The 24,515-nt window shown below is 34.9% G+C and overlaps 1 protein-coding gene across 1 annotated transcript in view; it reads right to left on the bottom strand.

Moving 5' to 3' along the window:
- The window catches only part of LOC125676885 (calcium-binding protein P-like), a 41,435-nt gene extending 25,018 nt beyond the window's left edge, over positions 1-16,417 (bottom strand). Inside the window, exon 1 of the mRNA XM_048914760.2 lies at positions 16,016-16,417. Coding sequence (XP_048770717.2) covers positions 16,016-16,037 — 22 coding nt within the window. The 5' untranslated portion in view covers positions 16,038-16,417. The remainder of the gene's footprint in view (positions 1-16,015) is intronic.
- Positions 16,418-24,515: the final 8,098 nt, after the last annotated feature.

The following is a 24,515-nucleotide window of genomic DNA, read 5'->3' as shown; positions in this document are numbered from 1 at the left end:
ATAACCATTACATCAATGTAACGATACCGAGATAACCATTAAATCAATGCAACGATACCATGACAACCATTATATCAATGTAACGATACCGTGATAACCATTATATCAATGTAATGATATCATGATAACCAATAAATCAATGTAACGATACCATGATAACCATTAAATCAATGTAATGATACCATGATAACCATTAAATCAATGAAACGATACCAAGATAACCATTAAATCAATGTAATGATACCGAGATAGCCATTAAATCAATGAAACGATACCAATATAACCATTAAATCAATGTAATGATACCATGATAACCATTAAATCAATGTAACGATACCGTGATAACCATTAAATCAATGTAACGATACCGTGATAACCATTAAATCAATATAACAATACTGTGATAACCATTATCTTATCATTGAGTCCTAATGAATGTAATGATACCGTGATAACCATTAAATCAATGTAACAATACCATGATAACCATTAAATCAATGTAATGATACCATGATAACCATTAAATCAATGTAACGATACCGTGATAACCATTAAATCAATGTAACGATACCGTGATAACCATTAAATCAATGTAATGATACCGTGAAAACCATTATCTTATCATTGAGTCCTAATCAATGTAACGATACCGTGATAACCATTAAATCAATGTAACGATACCGTGATAGCCATCAAATCAATGTAATGATACCGAGATAACCATTAAATCAATGAAACGATACCAAGATAACCATTAAATCAATGTAATGATACCGAGATAACCATTAAATCAATGTAACGATACCATGATAACCATAAAAAGCAATGTAACGATACCATGATAACCATAAAATCAATATAACGATACCATGATAACCATTAAATCAATGTAACGATACCGTGATAACCATTAAATCAATGTAATGATACCGTGATAACCATTATCTTATCATTGAGTCCTAATCAATGTAACGATACCGTGATAACCATTAAATCAATGTAACAATACTATGATAACCATTATATCAATGTAATGATACCATGATAACCATTATATCAATGTAATGATACCGTGATAACCATTAAATCAATGTAATGATACCGAGATAACCATTAAATCAATGTAATGATACCGAGATAACCATTAAATCAATGAAACGATACCAAGATAACCATTAAATCAATGTAATGATACCGAGATAACCATTAAATCAATGTAGCGATACCGCGATAACCATTAAATCAATGTAATGATACCATGATAACCATTAAATCAATGTAATGATATCGTGATAACCATTAAATCAATGTAATGATACCGTGATAACCATTAAATCAATATAACGATACCGTGATAACCATTATATCAATGTAACGATACCGTGATAACCATTATATCAATGTAACGATACCGTGATAACCATTAAATCAATGTAACGATACCGTGATAACCATTATCTTATCATTGAGTCCTAATCAATGTAACGATACCGTGATAACCATTAAATCAATGTAACAATACCATGATAACCATTAAATCAATGGAATGATACCATGATAACCATTAAATCAATGTAACGATACCGTGATAACCATTAAATCAATATAACGATACCATGATAACCATAAAATCAATATAACGATACCATGATAACCATTAAATCAATATAACGATACCGTGATAACCACTAAATCAATATAACGATACCGAGATAACCATTAAATCAATGTAATGATACCATGATAACCATTAAATCAATGTAATGATATCGTGATAACCATTATTTTATCATTGAGTCCTAATCAATGTAATGATACCGTGACAACCATTAAATCAATGTAACGATACCGAGATAACCATTAAATCAATGTAATAATACCATGATAACCATTAAATCAATGTAACGATACCGTGATAACCGTTAAATCAATGTAATGAAACCATGATAACCATAAAATCAATGTAATGATACCGTGATAACCATTATCTTATCAATGAGTCCTAATCAATGTAACGATACCGTGATAACCATTAAATCAATGTAACGATACCATGATAACCATTAAATCAATGTAATGATACCATGATAACCATTAAATCAATGAAACGATACCAATATAACCATTAAATCAATGTAATGATACCATGATAACCATTAAATCAATGTAATGATACCATGATAACCATTAAATCAATGTAATGATACCGTGATAACCATTAAATCAATATAACAATACCGTGATAACCATTAAATCAATGTAATGATACCGTGATAACCATTAAATCAATGTAACGAGACCATGATAACCATTATATCAATGTAACGATACCGTGATAACCATTAAATCAATTTAACGATACCGTGATAACTATTAAATCAATGTAATGATACCGTGATCACCATTAAATCAATGTAATGATACCATGATAACCATTAAATCAATGTAACGATACCGTGATGACCATTAAATCAATATAACGATACCGAGATAACCATTAAATCAATATAACGATACCGTGATAACCATTATATCAATGTAACGATACCGTGATAACCATTAAATCAATGTAACGATACCATGATAACCATTATATCAATGTAATGATACCGTGATAACCATTATATCAATGTAACGATACCATGATAACCATTAAATCAATGTAACAATACCATGATAACCATTAAATCAATGTAACGATACCGTGATAACCATTATATCAATGTAATGATACCGTGATAACCATTAAGTCAATGTAATGATACCGAGATAACCATTAAATCAATGTAATGATACCGAGATAACCATTAAATCAATGAAACGATACCAAAATAACCATTAAATCAATGTAATGATACCGAGATAACCATTAAATCAATGTAGCGATACCGCGATAACCATTAAATCAATGTAATGATACCATGATAACCATTAAATCAATGTAATGATATCGTGATAACCATTAAATCAATGTAATGATACCGTGATAACCATTAAATCAATATAACGATACCGTGATAACCATTATATCAATGTAACGATACCGTGATAACCATTATATCAATGTAACGACACCGTGATAACCTTTAAATCAATGTAACGATACCGTGATAACCATTATCTTATCATTGAGTCCTAATCAATGTAACGATACCGTGATAACCATTAAATCAATGTAACAATACCATGATAACCATTAAATCAATGTAATGATACCATGATAACCATTAAATCAATGTAACGATACGGAGATAACCATTAAATCAATGTAACGATACCGTGATAACCATTAAATCAATGTAACAATACCGTGATAACCATTAAATCAATGTAACGATACTGTGATAACCATTATCTTATCATTGAGTCCTAATCAATGTAACGATGCCGTGATAACCATTAAATCAATGTAATGATACCATGATAACCATTAAATCAATGTAACGATACCGTGATAACCATTAAATCAATATAACGATACCATATAACCATAAAATCAATATAACGATACCATGATAACCATTAAATCAATAAAACGATACCGTGATAACCACTAAATCAATATAACGATACCGAGATAACCATTAAATCAATGGAATGATACCATGATAACCATTAAATCAATGTAATGATATCGTGATAACCATTATCTTATCATTGAGTCCTAATCAATGTAATGATACCGTGATAACCATTAAATCAATGTAACGATACCGAGATAACCATTAAATCAATGTAATAATACCATGATAACCATTAAATCAATGTAATGATACCGTGATAACCATTAAATCAATGTAATGAAACCATGATAACCATAAAATCAATGTAATGATACCGTGATAACCATTATCTTATCATTGAGTCCTAATCAATGTAACGATACCGTGATAACCATTAAATCAATGTAACGATACCATGATAACCATTAAATCAATGTAATGATACCATGATAACCATTAAATCAATGAAACGATACCAAGATAACCATTAAATCAATGTAATGATACCGAGATAGCCATTAAATCAATGAAACGATACCAATATAACCATTAAATCAATGTAATGATACCATGATAACCATTAAATCAATGTAACGATACCGTGATAACCATTAAATCAATGTAACGATACCGTGATAACCATTAAATAAATATAACAATACCGTGATAACCATTATCTTATCATTGAGTCCTAATGAATGTAATGATACCGTGATAACCATTAAATCAATGTAACAATACCATGATAACCATTAAATCAATGTAATGATACCATGATAACCATTAAATCAATGTAACGATACCGTGATAACCATTAAATCAATATAACAATACCGTGATAACCATTAAATCAATGTAATGATACCGTGATAACCATTAAATCAATGTAACGAGACCATGATAACCATTATATCAATGTAACGATACCGTGATAACCATTAAATCAATTTAACGATACCGTGATAACTATTAAATCAATGTAATGATACCGTGATCACCATTAAATCAATGTAATGATACCATGATAACCATTAAATCAATGTAACGATACCGTGATAACCATTAAATCAATATAACGATACCGAGATAACCATTAAATCAATATAACGATACCGTGATAACCATTATATCAATGTAACGATACCGTGATAACCATTAAATCAATGTAACGATACCATGATAACCATTATATCAATGTAATGATACCGTGATAACCATTATATCAATGTAACGATACCATGATAACCATTAAATCAATGTAACAATACCATGATAACCATTAAATCAATGTAACGATACCGTGATAACCCTTATATCAATGTAATCATACCATGATAACCATTACATCAATGTAACGATACCGAGATAACCATTAAATCAATGCAACGATACCATGACAACCATTATATCAATGTAACGATACCGTGATAACCATTATATCAATGTAATGATATCATGATAACCAATAAATCAATGTAACGATACCATGATAACCATTAAATCAATGTAATGATACCATGATAACCATTAAATCAATGAAACGATACCAAGATAACCATTAAATCAATGTAATGATACCGAGATAGCCATTAAATCAATGAAACGATACCAATATAACCATTAAATCAATGTAATGATACCATGATAACCATTAAATCAATGTAACGATACCGTGATAACCATTAAATCAATGTAACGATACCGTGATAACCATTAAATCAATATAACAATACTGTGATAACCATTATCTTATCATTGAGTCCTAATGAATGTAATGATACCGTGATAACCATTAAATCAATGTAACAATACCATGATAACCATTAAATCAATGTAATGATACCATGATAACCATTAAATCAATGTAACGATACCGTGATAACCATTAAATCAATGTAACGATACCGTGATAACCATTAAATCAATGTAATGATACCGTGAAAACCATTATCTTATCATTGAGTCCTAATCAATGTAACGATACCGTGATAACCATTAAATCAATGTAACGATACCGTGATAGCCATCAAATCAATGTAATGATACCGAGATAACCATTAAATCAATGAAACGATACCAAGATAACCATTAAATCAATGTAATGATACCGAGATAACCATTAAATCAATGTAACGATACCATGATAACCATAAAAAGCAATGTAACGATACCATGATAACCATAAAATCAATATAACGATACCATGATAACCATTAAATCAATGTAACGATACCGTGATAACCATTAAATCAATGTAATGATACCGTGATAACCATTATCTTATCATTGAGTCCTAATCAATGTAACGATACCGTGATAACCATTAAATCAATGTAACAATACTATGATAACCATTATATCAATGTAATGATACCATGATAACCATTATATCAATGTAATGATACCGTGATAACCATTAAATCAATGTAATGATACCGAGATAACCATTAAATCAATGTAATGATACCGAGATAACCATTAAATCAATGAAACGATACCAAGATAACCATTAAATCAATGTAATGATACCGAGATAACCATTAAATCAATGTAGCGATACCGCGATAACCATTAAATCAATGTAATGATACCATGATAACCATTAAATCAATGTAATGATATCGTGATAACCATTAAATCAATGTAATGATACCGTGATAACCATTAAATCAATATAACGATACCGTGATAACCATTATATCAATGTAACGATACCGTGATAACCATTATATCAATGTAACGATACCGTGATAACCATTAAATCAATGTAACGATACCGTGATAACCATTATCTTATCATTGAGTCCTAATCAATGTAACGATACCGTGATAACCATTAAATCAATGTAACAATACCATGATAACCATTAAATCAATGGAATGATACCATGATAACCATTAAATCAATGTAACGATACCGTGATAACCATTAAATCAATATAACGATACCATGATAACCATAAAATCAATATAACGATACCATGATAACCATTAAATCAATATAACGATACCGTGATAACCACTAAATCAATATAACGATACCGAGATAACCATTAAATCAATGTAATGATACCATGATAACCATTAAATCAATGTAATGATATCGTGATAACCATTATTTTATCATTGAGTCCTAATCAATGTAATGATACCGTGACAACCATTAAATCAATGTAACGATACCGAGATAACCATTAAATCAATGTAATAATACCATGATAACCATTAAATCAATGTAACGATACCGTGATAACCGTTAAATCAATGTAATGAAACCATGATAACCATAAAATCAATGTAATGATACCGTGATAACCATTATCTTATCATTGAGTCCTAATCAATGTAACGATACCGTGATAACCATTAAATCAATGTAACGATACCATGATAACCATTAAATCAATGTAATGATACCATGATAACCATTAAATCAATGAAACGATACCAATATAACCATTAAATCAATGTAATGATACCATGATAACCATTAAATCAATGTAATGATACCATGATAACCATTAAATCAATGTAATGATACCGTGATAACCATTAAATCAATATAACAATACCGTGATAACCATTAAATCAATGTAATGATACCGTGATAACCATTAAATCAATGTAACGAGACCATGATAACCATTATATCAATGTAACGATACCGTGATAACCATTAAATCAATTTAACGATACCGTGATAACTATTAAATCAATGTAATGATACCGTGATCACCATTAAATCAATGTAATGATACCATGATAACCATTAAATCAATGTAACGATACCGTGATGACCATTAAATCAATATAACGATACCGAGATAACCATTAAATCAATATAACGATACCGTGATAACCATTATATCAATGTAACGATACCGTGATAACCATTAAATCAATGTAACGATACCATGATAACCATTATATCAATGTAATGATACCGTGATAACCATTATATCAATGTAACGATACCATGATAACCATTAAATCAATGTAACAATACCATGATAACCATTAAATCAATGTAACGATACCGTGATAACCATTATATCAATGTAATGATACCGTGATAACTATTAAGTCAATGTAATGATACCGAGATAACCATTAAATCAATGTAATGATACCGAGATAACCATTAAATCAATGAAACGATACCAAAATAACCATTAAATCAATGTAATGATACCGAGATAACCATTAAATCAATGTAGCGATACCGCGATAACCATTAAATCAATGTAATGATACCATGATAACCATTAAATCAATGTAATGATATCGTGATAACCATTAAATCAATGTAATGATACCGTGATAACCATTAAATCAATATAACGATACCGTGATAACCATTATATCAATGTAACGATACCGTGATAACCATTATATCAATGTAACGACACCGTGATAACCTTTAAATCAATGTAACGATACCGTGATAACCATTATCTTATCATTGAGTCCTAATCAATGTAACGATACCGTGATAACCATTAAATCAATGTAACAATACCATGATAACCATTAAATCAATGTAATGATACCATGATAACCATTAAATCAATGTAACGATACGGAGATAACCATTAAATCAATGTAACGATACCGTGATAACCATTAAATCAATGTAACAATACCGTGATAACCATTAAATCAATGTAACGATACTGTGATAACCATTATCTTATCATTGAGTCCTAATCAATGTAACGATACCGTGATAACCATTAAATCAATGTAATGATACCATGATAACCATTAAATCAATGTAACGATACCGTGATAACCATTAAATCAATATAACGATACCATATAACCATAAAATCAATATAACGATACCATGATAACCATTAAATCAATATAACGATACCGTGATAACCACTAAATCAATATAACGATACCGAGATAACCATTAAATCAATGTAATGATACCATGATAACCATTAAATCAATGTAATGATATCGTGATAACCATTATCTTATCATTGAGTCCTAATCAATGTAATGATACCGTGATAACCATTAAATCAATGTAACGATACCGAGATAACCATTAAATCAATGTAATAATACCATGATAACCATTAAATCAATGTAATGATACCGTGATAACCATTAAATCAATGTAATGAAACCATGATAACCATAAAATCAATGTAATGATACCGTGATAACCATTATCTTATCATTGAGTCCTAATCAATGTAACGATACCGTGATAACCATTAAATCAATGTAACGATACCATGATAACCATTAAATCAATGTAATGATACCATGATAACCATTAAATCAATATAACGATACCGTGATAACCATTATATCAATGTAACGATACCGTGATAACCATTAAATCAATGTAACGATACCATGATAACCATTATATCAATGTAATGATACCGTGATAACCATTATATCAATGTAACGATACCATGATAACCATTAAATCAATGTAACAATACCATGATAACCATTAAATCAATGTAACGATACCGTGATAACCCTTATATCAATGTAATCATACCATGATAACCATTACATCAATGTAACGATACCGAGATAACCATTAAATCAATGCAACGATACCATGACAACCATTATATCAATGTAACGATACCGTGATAACCATTATATCAATGTAATGATATCATGATAACCAATAAATCAATGTAACGATACCATGATAACCATTATCTTATCTGTAGTCTGTATATAGAATGAGTCCCCTGTAGTCTGTACATAGAGTGAGTCCCCTGTAGTTTGTATATAGAGTGAGTCCCCTGTATATAGAGAGAGTCCCCTGTAGTCTGTTTATAGAGTGAGTCCCCAGTAGTCTGTACATAGAGTGAGTCCCCAGTAGTCTGTATATAGAGTGAGTCCCCTGTAGTTTGTGTATAGAGTGAGTCCCCTGTATATAGAGTGAGTCCCCTGTAGTCTGTATATAGAGTGAGTCCTCTGTAGTCTGTATATACAGTGAGTCCCTTGTAGTCTGTACATAGAGTGAGTCCCCTGTAGTCTGTATATAGAGTGAGTTCCTTGTAATCTGTACATAGAGTGAGTCCCCTGTAGTCTGTATATAGAGTGAGTCCCCTGTAGTCTGTATATAGAGTGAGTCCCCTGTATATAGAGTGAGTCCCCTGTAGTCTGTATTTAGAGTGAGTCCCCTTTAGTCTGTATATAGAGTGAGTCCCCTGTAGTCTGTATTTAGAGTGAGTCCCCTGTCTATAGAGTGAGTCCCCTGTAGTTTGTATATAGAGTGAGTCCCCTGTCTATAGAGAGAGTCCCCTGTAGTCTGTTTATAGAGTGAGTCCCCTGTAGTCTGTATGAAGAGTGAGTCCCCTGTAGTCTGTATATAGAGTGAGTCCCTTGTAGTCTGTACATAGAGTGAGTCCCCTGTAGTCTGTATATAGAGTGAGTCCCCTGTAGTTTGTATATAGAGTGAGTCCCCTGTATATAGAGTGAGTCCCCTGTAGTCTGTATATAGAGTGAGTCCCCTGTAGTCTGTATATAGAGTGAGTCCTCTGTAGTCTGTATATAGAGTGAGTCCCCTGTAGTCTATATATAGAGTGAGTCCCCTGTATATAGAGTGAGTCCCCTGTAGTCTGTATATAGAGTGAGTCCCCTGTACTCTGTATATAGAGTGAGTCCCCTGTAGTCTGTCTATAGAGTTAGTCCCCTGTATATAGAGTGAGTCCCCTGTAGTCTGTATATAGAGTGAGTCCCGTGTATATAGAGTGAGTCCCCTGTAGTTTGTATATAGAGTGAGTCCCCTGTAGTCTGTTGATAGAGTGAGTCCCCTGTAGTCTGTACATAGAGTGAGTCCCCTGTAGTCTGTATATAGAGTGAGTCCCCTGTAGTCTGTATATAGAGTGAGTCCCCTGTATATAGAGTGAGTCCCTTGTAGTCTGTATATAGAGTGAGTCCCCTATAGTCTGTATATAGAGTGAGTCCCCTGTAGTCTGTATATAGAGTGAGTCCTCTGTAGTTGTATATAGAGTGAGTCCCCTGTATATAGAGTGAGTCCCCTGTAGTCTGTATATAGAGTGAGTCCTCTGTAGTCTGTATATAGAGTGAGTCCCCTGTATATAGAGTGAGTCCCTTGTATATAGAGTGAGTCTCCTGTAGTGTGTATATAGAGTGAGTCCCCCGTAGTTTGTATATAGAGTGAGTCCCCTGTCTATAGAGAGAGTCCCCTGTAGTCTGTTTATAGAGTGAGTCCCCTGTAGTCTGTATATAGAGTGAGTCCCCTGTAGTCTGTATATAGAGTGAGTCCCTTGTAGTCTGTACATAGAGTGAGTCCCCTGTAGTCTGTATATAGAGTGAGTCCCCTGTAGTTTGTATATAGAGTGAGTCCCCTGTATATAGAGTGAGTCCCCTGTAGTCTGTATATAGAGTGAGTCTCCTGTAGTCTGTATATAGAATGAGTCCCCTGTAGTCTGTATATAGAGTGAGTCCTCTGTAGTCTGTATATAGAGTGAGTCTCCTGTAGTCTATATATAGAGTGAGTCCCCTGTATATAGAGTGAGTCCCCTGTACTCTGTATATAGAGTGAGTTCCCTGTAGTCTGTATATAGAGTGAGTCCCCTGTATATAGAGTGAGTCCCTTGTATATAGAGTGAGTCTCCTGTAGTGTGTATATAGAGTGAGTCCTCTTTAGACTGTCTATAGGGTGAGTCCCCTGTAGTGTGTATATAGAGTGAGTCCCCTGTAGTTTGTATATAGAGTGAGTCCCCTGTCTATAGAGAGAGTCTCCTGTAGTCTGTTTATAGAGTGAGTTCCCTGTAGTCTGTATATAGAGTGAGTCCCCTGTCTATAGAGAGAGTCCCCTGTAGTCTGTTTATAGAGTGAGTCCCCTGTAGTCTGTATATAGAGTGAGTCCCCTGTAGTCTGTATATAGAGTGAGTCCCTTGTAGTCTGTACATAGAGTGAGTCCCCTGTAGTCTGTATATAGAGTGATTCCCCTGTAGTTTGTATATAGAGTGAGTCCCCTGTATATAGAGTGAGTCCCCTGTAGTCTGTATATAGAGTGAGTCCCCTGTAGTCTGTATATAGAGTGAGTCCCCTGTAGTCTGTATATAGAGTGAGTCCTCTGTAGTCTGTATATAGAGTGAGTCCTCTGTAGTCTGTATATAGAGTGAGTCCCCTGTAGTCTATATATAGAGTGAGTCCCCTGTATATAGAGTGAGTCTCCTGTAGTCTGCATATAGAGTGAGTCCCCTGTAGTCTGTATATAGAGTGAGTCCCCTGTATATAGAGTGAGTCCCCTGTAGTCTGTATATAGAGTGAGTCCCCTGTAGTCTGTATATAGAGTGAGTCCTCAGTAGACTGTCTATAGTGTGAGTCCCCTGTATATAGAGTGAGTCCCCTGTAGTCTGCATATAGAGTGAGTCCCCTGTAGTCTGTATATAGAGTGAGTCCCCTGTATATAGAGTGAGTCCCATGTAGTCTGTATATAGAGTGAGTCCTCAGTAGTCTGTATATAGAATGAGTCCCCTGTAGTCTGTATATAGAGTGAGTCCTCTGTAGTCTGTATATAGAGTGAGTCCCCTGTAGTCTATATATAGAGTGAGTCCCCCTGTATATAGAGTGAGTCTCTTGTAGTCTGTATATAAAGTGAGTCCCCTGTAGTCTATATATAGAGTGAGTCCCCTGTATATAGAGTGAGTCCCTTGTATATAGAGTGAGTCTCCTGTAGTCTGTATATAGAGTGAGTCCTCTGTAGTCTGTATATAGAGTGAGTCCCCTGTAGTCTATATACAGAGTGAGTCCCCTGTGTATAGAGTGAGTCTCCTGTAGTCTGTATATAGAGTGAGTTCCCTGTAGTCTGTATATAGAGTGAGTCCCCTGTATATAGAGTGAGTCCCTTGTATATAGAGTGAGTCCCCTGTAGTGTGTATATAGAGTGAGTCCTCTGTAGACTGTCTATAGGGTGAGTCCCCTGTAGTGTGTATATAGAGTGAGTCCCCTGTAGTTTGTATATAGAGTGAGTCCCCTGTCTATAGAGAGAGTCCCCTGTAGTCTGTTTATAGAGTGAGTCCCCTGTAGTCTGTATATAGAGTGAGTCCCCTGTAGTCTGTATATAGAGTGAGTCCCTTGTAGTCTGTACATAGAGTGAGTCCCCTGTAGTCTGTATATAGAGTGAGTCCCCTGTAGTTTGTATATAGAGTGAGTCCCCTGTATATAGAGTGAGTCCCCTGTAGGCTGTATATAGATTGAGTCCCCTGTAGTCTGTATATAGAGTGAGTCCCCTGTAGTCTGTATATAGAGTGAGTCCTCTGTAGTCTGTATATAGAGTGAGTCCTCTGTAGTCTGTATATAGAGTGAGTCCCCTGTAGTCTATATATAGAGTGAGTCCCCTGTATATAGAGTGAGTCTCCTGTAGTCTGCATATAGAGTGAGTCCCCTGTAGTCTGTATATAGAGTGAGTCCCCTGTATATAGAGTGAGTCCCCTGTAGTCTGTATATAGAGTGAGTCCCCTGTAGTCTGTATATAGAGTGAGTCCTCAGTAGACTGTCTATAGTGTGAGTCCCCTGTATATAGAGTGAGTCCCCTGTAGTCTGCATATAGAGTGAGTCCCCTGTAGTCTGTATATAGAGTGAGTCCCCTGTATATAGAGTGAGTCCCATGTAGTCTGTATATAGAGTGAGTCCTCAGTAGTCTGTATATAGAATGAGTCCCCTGTAGTTTGTATATAGAGTGAGTCCTCTGTAGTCTGTATATAGAGTGAGTCCCCTGTAGTCTATATATAGAGTGAGTCCCCCTGTATATAGAGTGAGTCTCTTGTAGTCTGTATATAAAGTGAGTCCCCTGTAGTCTATATATAGAGTGAGTCCCCTGTATATAGAGTGAGTCCCTTGTATATAGAGTGAGTCTCCTGTAGTCTGTATATAGAGTGAGTCCTCTGTAGTCTGTATATAGAGTGAGTCCCCTGTAGTCTATATACAGAGTGAGTCCCCTGTGTATAGAGTGAGTCTCCTGTAGTCTGTATATAGAGTGAGTTCCCTGTAGTCTGTATATAGAGTGAGTCCCCTGTATATAGAGTGAGTCCCTTGTATATAGAGTGAGTCCCCTGTAGTGTGTATATAGAGTGAGTCCTCTGTAGACTGTCTATAGGGTGAGTCCCCTGTAGTGTGTATATAGAGTGAGTCCCCTGTAGTTTGTATATAGAGTGAGTCCCCTGTCTATAGAGAGAGTCCCCTGTAGTCTGTTTATAGAGTGAGTCCCCTGTAGTCTGTATATAGAGTGAGTCCCCTGTAGTCTGTATATAGAGTGAGTCCCTTGTAGTCTGTACATAGAGTGAGTCCCCTGTAGTCTGTATATAGAGTGAGTCCCCTGTAGTTTGTATATAGAGTGAGTCCCCTGTATATAGAGTGAGTCCCCTGTAGGCTGTATATAGATTGAGTCCCCTGTAGTCTGTATATAGAGTGAGTCCCCTGTAGTCTGTATATAGAGTGAGTCCTCTGTAGTCTGTATATAGAGTGAGTCCTCTGTAGTCTGTATATAGAGTGAGTCCCCTGTAGTCTATATATAGAGTGAGTCCCCTGTATATAGAGTGAGTCTCCTGTAGTCTGTATATAGAGTGAGTCCCCTGTAGTCTGTATATAGAGTGAGTCCCCTGTAGTCTGTATATAGAGTGAGTCCTCTGTAGTCTGTATATAGAGTGAGTCCCCTGTAGTCTGTATATAGAGTGAGTCCCCTGTATATAGAGTGAGTCACCTGTAGTCTGTATATAGAGTGAGTCCCCTGTAGTCTGTATGTAGAGTGAGTCCCCTGTATATAGAGTGAGTCCCCTGTAGTCTGTATATAGAGTGAGTCCTCTGTAATCTGTATATAGAGAGAATCCCCTGTAGTCTGTATATAGAGTTAGTCCCCTGTAGTGTGTATATGGAGTGAGTCTCCTGTAGTTTGCATATAAAATGAGTCCCGTGTTCACTTACAGCGGTGTATCCAGGAATTGTGGTAACGGGGGCGCCACCTTATGGGGCATTGGGTCCAGGGCAAAGCCCTGGTGGGGTCCCGGGGGCGAAACCTCCGGAAGCTCCTGGATTTTACAGATTTTATGGGGCTTGAAATATTTCTCCTATTAAGTCATTTGTACTATTTTCAATCATTTTAATAAGGTGAAATAAATAAAATGACCCAAATTCTAAGGGGTATTTTGGACAAAATTAGGTTCTCCCAATAACGTAATTCAAGAAATCAAAGGATTTTGTCATTTATTTCTCCGGGAGTGGAAGAAATTATTGCTTCTTTTATCGTTCAGTACTTTTTCCGAAACAAGACACCGCGATTTACCTTAAATTTGAAAATTTTAGGGGTGGTGGTGGGGCTACGCCCCCCTCTAAATCCGCCACTGACTTACTAAATCATGGTAAGCACACCATTCATTGGAATAAACAATATAATCGAGATCACTATTTTGTAATCTTATGATGAAATTAATTGGTCTAGATAATGAACTACGTATATGATTAATCATACGTATTTTATATATTGCTTTTTCTGCTATCATACACTCTGTAGAGAATACCCGAGTGTTACTGAGTCAAAAATGACGTGTACTTCTAAAACTGCAATTCCACATTTGTTTACAAATAATGATGGGCGTAGACACTTAGTCTGTTACCGATAATGTAAACATGTGTGCGCTTCTATAATTAGAAATGTCTATCATTTTTTATCAAAAATGTAATTTAACAAAGTGATTGATTGAAATTAACGGGACATGTGCCCGTCTAGGGTCGTTGCGCAGAAGCAGACCTCGCAAGCACATTTCCGCTTTATCGCGCAACAACCTCGGGCGATCGTAGATTTCCCGATATTCCGTCAATAGGTTATAAATATTGTGGATATACATAGAATTATTTCCCTGGATACAAATCGTCCATGAAATACTACAACAATTGTATATTAATTGTAAATCGTTATCTAGTGGAAATTCTAGCATCGTGTTTTATTCTGCATATTTATATCCCTGATTGCTAAACATTGCTGTTACAGAATGTGAAACTGTCATTCAATGTTTGGCAAAATGTATCGTGTCCCGAACCCAGCATCCCTCTTATCACCTCAATATACCTTGTTCAGTGGTTGTAAATTGAGGGCGAGCAACATGTATTTCGCAATGTTTCATTGGAATTTGCTAACATCGGTATGAGAGTGGGTGCACGTGTGTTTTATGCACTATACGCCTCACAATTATATTTCATTCTCGTTAGTTAACATGTAGAATTAAACGTGTACATCATTACATTTTCCCAGTTGTGCTCACTTAAACTTGATAACTTCCTTAACGTGAATTCGTCATCGTTGCACGTGAACGTGATATTGAGGTCAATGCATGAGATGAATACACAAACAAAATAGACCCATTGTAAGCTGAATTAGATTGTATGTTTATTTCATGTAACGGCATTTGTAATTGCCTGTACATGAAAGTTAATATATAATCCGCGATCAGACGGTGTTAATGGTTTATATAAACAAATGAAATAAGTCTACTTACGCTGAGATTTTTCCGCAGACATAACTGACCCGTTCACAAACACTGTTCTGATACTTGATCGATTTCGGATCACAATGCCAGCTGCCCAACCTTCCGTTCAGGCAGATGTTAAAAATAGAGCTGCAATTTTGAGGGGGTTTCTCAGACAGCACCTACGTAATGTGTAATTTCTATTCCTGTTACAACAAGGAGAGATGCCCGGATGTGGTTTTTCTTCAAAAAGATTCAAAGGAAAAGATATTTATTATCTCAAGTTCATCTATAACACAGGGCCGTAAATTAACCTTCAATTTGGAGGAGGCAGGAAATTAGGCGGGGGTCGGGGGGCCACCCAGGCCCCCAGACACCGAGCACATTTTGTGCACACTGAACACGTTTCGTGCAAAATCCTTGATTCTAGGGCTTTCTAAGATGTTACTTGACTAACTCATTCTAAAAGAAAGATTTGGAATGCTTTTTAAGGGAGGTATCATGTTCTTAGTTATTGGAAACAACATAAATTCTAATGAACTTTAAATTTTAATTTTTTTTTGGCTCAAAAGTTGCTGCCTCCTCCGCCTCCATGTAATTTACGGCCCTGTAACATTGCGAACATTAACAGTCTCATAAGATTGTAATTCAGGGATAAATGCATGTAAGTTCATAATAGATAATAGATATAAACAATAGATATAAACAGTTGATTTCATTTACGTTATGCAGAACTCGTGGGTTTTTTATTCTGTATTGTACACTAAATTCACTTTATTTTGTTATTATAACCAAATTACACAAAAATGAATAAATTGTGTTTTGTGATGTAAAAAACCAAATTGAATAGCATCTTATAAATAACATGAGACAAAATATTGGTGAATGAATAGAGAAGTGGAACATGACCTTTTCACCGAGAGGCGGGAGAGGGGGAGAAATAAGGCGTGACTATTTACAGAGCACCGACGTGCAGCGACCACTGATAAGAATTTCTTAGGGATGACATTAGAAAATATGTAAGAAATAAGATCTGGAATGTGGATATCTCACAAGCATCAAAACGAGCACAGGGTCAGTTACATGTCATATCGTTAATGGTTTGAAAATCTGGGTGCAATATTTAGGTCGCTTTCAGAATATTTATATGATATCGGTAGAGTATTACATTCTTCATATTCAATCAAAGACCTATGTAAATTACTTTATTCAGACATCTGTTACGTCACAGTTGAATGTGCGCGTAAAAAAGACGTTGAGTCGTAGGATTTGCGTACCCGAAAACGCTGACGTAGCCACATTACCGTGCACAAAGCCGTGGACCATGCCGGGAAATAGAGCACACTGGATTTAGGCGTGGAGCATGCCGGAACTAGAGCACAGTGGATTTATGCGTGGAGCATGCCGGGAAATAGAGCACAGTGGATTTTAAAGCAATCTCTACCCAGAGTTGTCGTTCCTTGCTCTCATTATGGTTACAGACTACTAATTTTACCCCTATTTCATTGACGCAAGTAGTGCCTGTTTATAAATGGAGGTTTTTTCTTAAAAATTCTTGGGGATGTATGTGGGGTGGATTTGTGTTATTATAGGGCATGGATGGAAAGAAGAGGGTCTGAAAAAAAAAATTTAAAAATTATAATAATGGCAAATTCTGCTCTTAAGTGTGTAGTAGAAAGGGTGTAAATAGGCCATTGTTTACCTGCTTCTCAAAGGGAAAGGGAAATATGCAGGGTAGGGGTTACTTGCGGTGTCATAACAGGACTTGTGTGCGGTGGATTTTCCTGACATTCACAAATATTTTTGGACTTGAACTGCTCTAAGTCTGTAACAATTTTCAGGTAAGTTGAGGCGGTGGAATTTTTTATATTAATTTTTATGTTATAAAGGAATGTATAGCCAAATAATTGGTAGTCTGTGTCCATATGTGGGTGTAAGGAAAGATAACTCTGGGTAGAGATTGTGGATTAAGGCGTGGACCATGCCGGGCAATAGAGCACAGTGGATAAATACAGGTGTATTTTATGGGTACCTGTAAAGTGCGAAACGAAATCGAAACGAAACGAAATCTACCGACACGAAACGAAACGAAACAGATTGTATAACCGAACTCTTTTAATTAGGCTATAATAATTAAAAATGGTATCTTACGTCCCTGTGAAAGTTACCACATAAGAATAAAATTCGCCTCCCCTTTGATGTAGGCTTTCGGCTTGACTAAAGTTGGAAAGGGGGTGGTGTGGGGAGTGAGTAAGCACAAAATATCCGACGTTGATTAAATACCATGTGCAATTATTTTCGGATCCATAAATTTCAGAACGGATGGTTACAATCTCAGAAGTCTTGGGAAACACACTAAATGAGGGGTGGGGTCGTCGGCGTTGGATCCGCCTTTGGGAATAGATACATTGTTTGAAGAAGCTGGGGTCTGAAAAAGTTGAAAGCAAGAAGAGCTCTTAAAAACCTCTTATTTTATCTCTAACTGCTGAGGTGCGAGTACTTTCAATAATGGAAAAAATTAAACAGTATACCATATTATATGAATGCAATTTGGTAAGTTATATATACATGTGTTATTAAAAATTATTATTGATATGTAGTGAGTCTAAAGATAACTCTATACATTTGGGGTGTTGCTGAGACGGGGAATTAAAAACGGGACGGAAAACGGATTTTTTAATGCAATAATATCAGGAGGAGGTCAGCATTTTGTAAAATCAAAAGGCTTATGAACAAGGGAAGCAGAAATTACAACGAGAACGGGAGGACATACTCAGAGTCCACCTTATGATACACTACATACAAATACACAATATCCACATGTATACATATATTTGTCTTTAGAGCAAAAAAATACTGAAACATATATTTATGCCCAAAGGCGGATCCAACGCCGGCGACCCCACTCCTCGTTTAATGTGTTTCCCCAGACCTCTGACCTGTGAGACTGTAACCCTCCGTTCTGAAATTTATGGATCCGAAACTAATTGCACATGGTATTTAATCAACTTCGGATATTTTGTGCTTACTCACCCCCCCCCTCCCCTTCCAACTTTGTATTAGTCAAGCCGGAAGCCTACATCAAAGGGGAGGCGAATTTTATTTATATGTGGTAACTTTCACAGGATTCTAAGATACCATTTTTAATTATTATAATTAAAAGAGTTCGTTTATACAATCTGTTTCGTTTCGTTTCGGTAGATTTCGTTTCGTTTCGGTAGATTTCGTTTCGTTTCGGTAGATTTTGTTTCGTTTCGATTTCGCTTCGCACTTTACAGGTACCCGTATTTTATAATGTCCATTCAGAAAATTATCTTCTTCAATGGAAAGTTTCTTTTTAAGTGATACCAATGATCTAAAAAAAAAATAGGGGGGTGTCGAATTTGAAACGTGTTTGAAATGTCTGAGACTCTAGTATTAAGAGGCTTGTTTTAAATCCTAAGGTATTTTGGTTTTGTTTTTTATTGTTCTCGGTATCTATCATAATAAAGATCCAGTTAAAGTATGCTCAGAAAAAATGTCTAAAAAATGTATAGGCCCTTTACGCTACACCAGAGAAATTTGATGTGGATGAAAAGTGGAGGACATGCACAACAATATTTTGAAATTGAAAACTTTGAAATTTACTTTATTTAATCAAAAAATGCAGTTTTAGTAGAAAGCAATCAGATTTTTTTAAAAATCCCTGCTGGTCTCAAACCCGCGATCAACAGTTCTGTAGTAATTAAAGTGCGAACTTACTGAGGTAATCAGCTAGACAATGAAATTGGAAACGAATAGAGAAATATTGCTAATATTGATATTTTCATCCCAGTTTTAAAAGGAAGTCAACAATTATGACGATGTAGAGTAACTTCTTAAAACTATTAAGTTTCAGCGGCTTATTCCAGCAATACCCTGTCTGCCGAACAAAATCGCTCTACTGACATTGTACCCCAGTCAGAGGATACACATGTAGCTGATAGAGTATATTGTGATATTGAATTGTCAGTTCAAATCAAAGACTTGAGATCATAAACATTTGATATCAATCCCTGGACACATTATGTGGATTTGTAGCTAGAAGTTATGAAAACGCCAACTGGCCACACGACTCCTCTGAATCTCGCCCTATACCCCCGAATCTTGCCCCGTACCCCGAATCTCGCCTCGTACCCCCGAATCTCGCCCCGTATCCGTGTGTAATATTTGTTGAACGAATATAGATATCGACTTTATGAAATTGTTTGGCATGTATTTTCATGAATATTTTTCCATACATTGTTAATACATAGTTCCGTCTACAGGGGCCTTTTGTGGGCCCAAACCTAGTGATACCATAAATATAGAAAGGGGTCTAACTCTGACCCAGATAAAAAAAAAAAGCTACTCATTTGCTTCAAATACCTATAAATCAGAAACTAGGTGTGATATGCGTAATTTGGCCGTCTCCTTGCATAGATTAATGTTTTAATTACTTGCGAGCCCAACTTCAAGCCACAGGATCTTAGAATGTAGACTATCAAAAGTTAGATCCGGTGGCATTGCGTTGCTGATTAGAGATTCACTTGTGAAGTATGTCACAGTAATTAACACAAATTGTAAATATGTATCCTGGTTTAAAATGAACAAATCACTTTTAATATTGATGAAGATATTTATTTCGGTGCTGTATACATCCCTCCTGAAGGAAGTAAATACTCATCTCCTGATTGTTATGTTGAGATTGAACACGAATTAATCAATATAAGTAGAGAGTGTAAATATGTATGTTTGATGGGAGATTTCAACTCGAGAATTGGAAAATTAAATGATTTTGTTGAAGTGGATGATTTTTTAACAAATGTCATACAATGTAATTCTGTTGAAATTGAAAATATTGATATTTTATCATTTTTTGACAATATCAATATCCCCGCAGTCAGAACAGCGCAGGATACCTCAACTAATAATTTTGGTTATAAATTGATAGATTTTTGTGTGAATAATAATCTATATATTGTAAACAGTCGTGTGGGTAATGATAAAGGTGTTGGAGCTTTTACCTGTAAAAACAGAAGCACTGTGGATTATGTGTTATCAAGCAGACAATTGTTTAATATTTTAATGAAGTTTGATATTTTAGATTTCTGTGCTTTATTTTCAGATGTTCATAATCCTATTTCTTTTTGTATCTCTACAGTTCAGAATTTCACCACTTGTAAAAAAAATGAACATCAAAGTACAGGTGAAAATCAGCCACGTGTGAAATTGTGGTGCGCGGACAAAGCAGACGATTTTCCTAATGGTATTGACGTCCATGCCGTAAATAATATTGAAAGTTACTTGAATGAATTATCCACTAGGTCTAGTATTTGTAAAGCAGACATTACCAAGGTAGCAAATGATATATGTAATGTGTATATGAACACAGCCAGTGAAGTATTTGGAGTTACAAAAAATGTACAAAAAATGAAAAATAAACCCTGGTTCAATAGAGAATGTAGAGCTACAAGAAGAAAATTTCATTTAGCGAAACGACTTCATAATAGGCACACGACAGCAGAAAACAAAGACAATCTTAAAACAATGAGTAAAAACTACAAACGTATAATGGATAGTTGTATAAAAAAGTATAAGTTTGAAATAGCACGTAAACTGTCTGAACTGCGCTCTACAAACTCTAAAGAATATTGGAAGATCTTAAATTCATCAAATAAAAATAAGAAATGCACCGTCGATATTAACGAAATGTTCCAGTTTATGAGGAATCTTAATTTAGGTGATTCTAATGACGATTTAACGGGGAATTTTGATAATTTTGATTTTGTTCCAAACGATGGAGATACCTCTGATGAGTTCCTTAACACTGTTATTACTGACGACGAAATAGAAAAGGCTGCTAGAAAACTTAAGCACGATAAAGCACCTGGTTATGATAATGTATTAAATGAACATATCTCATCAACTTTGTCAATATTTTTACCTGTGTATAAGAAACTTTTTAATATGATTTTTGACAGTGGCTTTGTTCCAGATGAGTGGTTACTTGGAGTTGTTAAACCTATATACAAAAATAAGGGTGATCCAACATCACCGGGAAATTACCACCCTATTACTTTGTTAAGTTGTCTCGGTAAACTTTTCACATGCATTTTAAATAGTCGACTGGAGGCATACGCCGATGAAGTTAATTTGATTAATGAAAATCAAGCTGGGTTTAGGAAAAACCATTCAACATTAGACCATATTCTTTCTTTGCAGTTTTTGTCACACACTCTAATGAGTAAAAAAAAGAAATTATTTTGCGAATTTATTGATTTTAAACAAGCATTTGACACTGTGTGGAGAAATGGTCTGTGGAACAAGTTAACTACAAACGGTATCAAGGGAAAATGTTTTACTTATATCAGAAATATGTATATGGGAATTAAATCAATGATTAAGATAAATGGCATGTCAACTGACTTTTTCACATGTAATGTTGGGGTAAGACAGGGCGTAAATTTATCCCCATTTCTGTTTGCTTTGTATATTAACGATCTTGAATATTTTTTACAAGAGAAAGGCATTATTGGCCAACAAAGTGTTACTAATTCAATTGAAGAAGAACTTATGTTGTACTTGAAACTTTTAATTCTGCTATATGCAGATGATACAGTTATAATGGCTGAATCTGCTGATGATTTACAATGTGCGTTGAATGAATTTTTTATATACTGTACTCAGTGGAAATTGAATGTTAATGTCGATAAAACAAAAATTTTGATATTCTCAAAGGGTCCATTGATGAAAAGGCAATTTTACTATAATGGGGGTGTTATAGAGAATGTAAAAGAATTCAAATATCTCGGTATTATATTTTCTAGATCAGGGTCTTTTTGTAGAGCTAAGAAACATTTATGTGAACAAGCCCAGAAAGCTATGTATGGAATTATAAGGAAAATTAGATTGTTTGATTTACCAATTAGTTGTCAATTTGACCTGTTTGACAAAGTAGTTTTACCAGTTTTAATTTATGGATGTGAAATATGGGGGTATGAAAATTTACAAGTTGTAGAGCACATTCACTTAAAATTTCTGCAACACATTTTTCAGCTGAAAAGCTCTACGCCCTCATTTATGGTATATGGCGAAACAGGTCGTTTCCCAATCTATATTAATGTGTATAGCAGAATGATTTCATACTGGGCTACATTATTGCAAGATTGTGACTTTAAAATTGTTAATGTACTTTATAAATTTTTGCATACACAATATCTTAACGGTACTGTTAAGAACCCCTGGTTTGAATGTATTCATCGAATTTTAAACATGTGTGGTCTTTCAAATATATGGAATCAACAAAAGAACATAAATGGAAAATGGATAACAAATACTGTCAAACAAAGACTTAAGGATCAATTCATTCACAGATGGTCGAGCGATATGTTCAATTCATCTAAAGGTAAAATATACAGAACTTTTAAAATAGACTTTGGACCAGAAAAATATTTAGAAAAATTGTCAAAAAAATTCAGAACTATCTTTCTTAAATTTCGCACCACAAATCACCGCCTCCCTATAGAAATTGGTAGATGGATTGGTATTCCATATAATGAAAGATTTTGTGTTTTGTGTAACGAATCGAAAATTGCAGACGAATTCCATTATACATTAGAATGCAATGCTTTGTCAAATATTAGAAAAGAATACCTACACAGTAGGTATTACACAAGACCTAATGCTATTAAATTTCATGAAATTATGTCAACCAGTAAGGTTAAAACACTTAAAAAACTCTGTATGTTTATCTCAAATATCTATGAGTTAGTCTGTCCTCCTTAATATATTTTGTAAATACTTTTTCAATACATGTATATTGTATATTTGTACATATTCTGACCTTATTCTTACTCAAATGTATGTTTACTTAATGCACCTCATGTACCATGTATAATGTGGTTTGAGTGAATAAAATGAACTTGAACTTGAACTTGAATAACAGAGATATCCGTTCCCGTTCTCTTGATTTCACCTGTTTATTTTTACTCTGACATTTACCGGTCCAGGCCACCAGGTGAGTACTAACCTATGATAACCTATGAAATCCTTTGGCAATAGCGGGTCCAAAACATCCATTTTTCATGAGATTGTCAATTTATTGATATGAAAACAGTTCTGATCATTAAAACTCCATATGCGCGAAAAAATCTCGAGAGGAGGTACAGTCCCTGAAACGTTCTACTTTCCCACTTGGACGGTGAGCGATGGGTGAACGCACGCAGAACGAACGTGAACTCAGGTGGCAGGGGACAGTTTCTTTGGTTTTGAAACATGTGGATAGGGGGTATACACCAAAGTCAGATTATGACAGACTAATGAAAAATCATATTTCCCTTTTATGTCAATACTTGTATTTCATATTAGTGTAATTAATAAATTATGACCCTAAATTACATGTAATCTATAAATACTGGTGCTGGTGCACAAAACATGCCCTGACCAGGTGCCTCCTTTTTGCTTTGATTTTCCCTCATTTGGGCTAAGCCGCACCACCCCCACACCATCACAGTACCAAACATGGGGATTT

The sequence above is a fragment of the Ostrea edulis genome, chromosome 3 (assembly GCF_947568905.1).
Source record: "Ostrea edulis chromosome 3, xbOstEdul1.1, whole genome shotgun sequence".
NCBI classification, from domain to species: domain Eukaryota; kingdom Metazoa; phylum Mollusca; class Bivalvia; order Ostreida; family Ostreidae; genus Ostrea; species Ostrea edulis.
The sequence above is the reverse complement of the archived record's forward strand: the minus strand, read 5'-3'. Positions and strand labels throughout refer to the sequence as shown.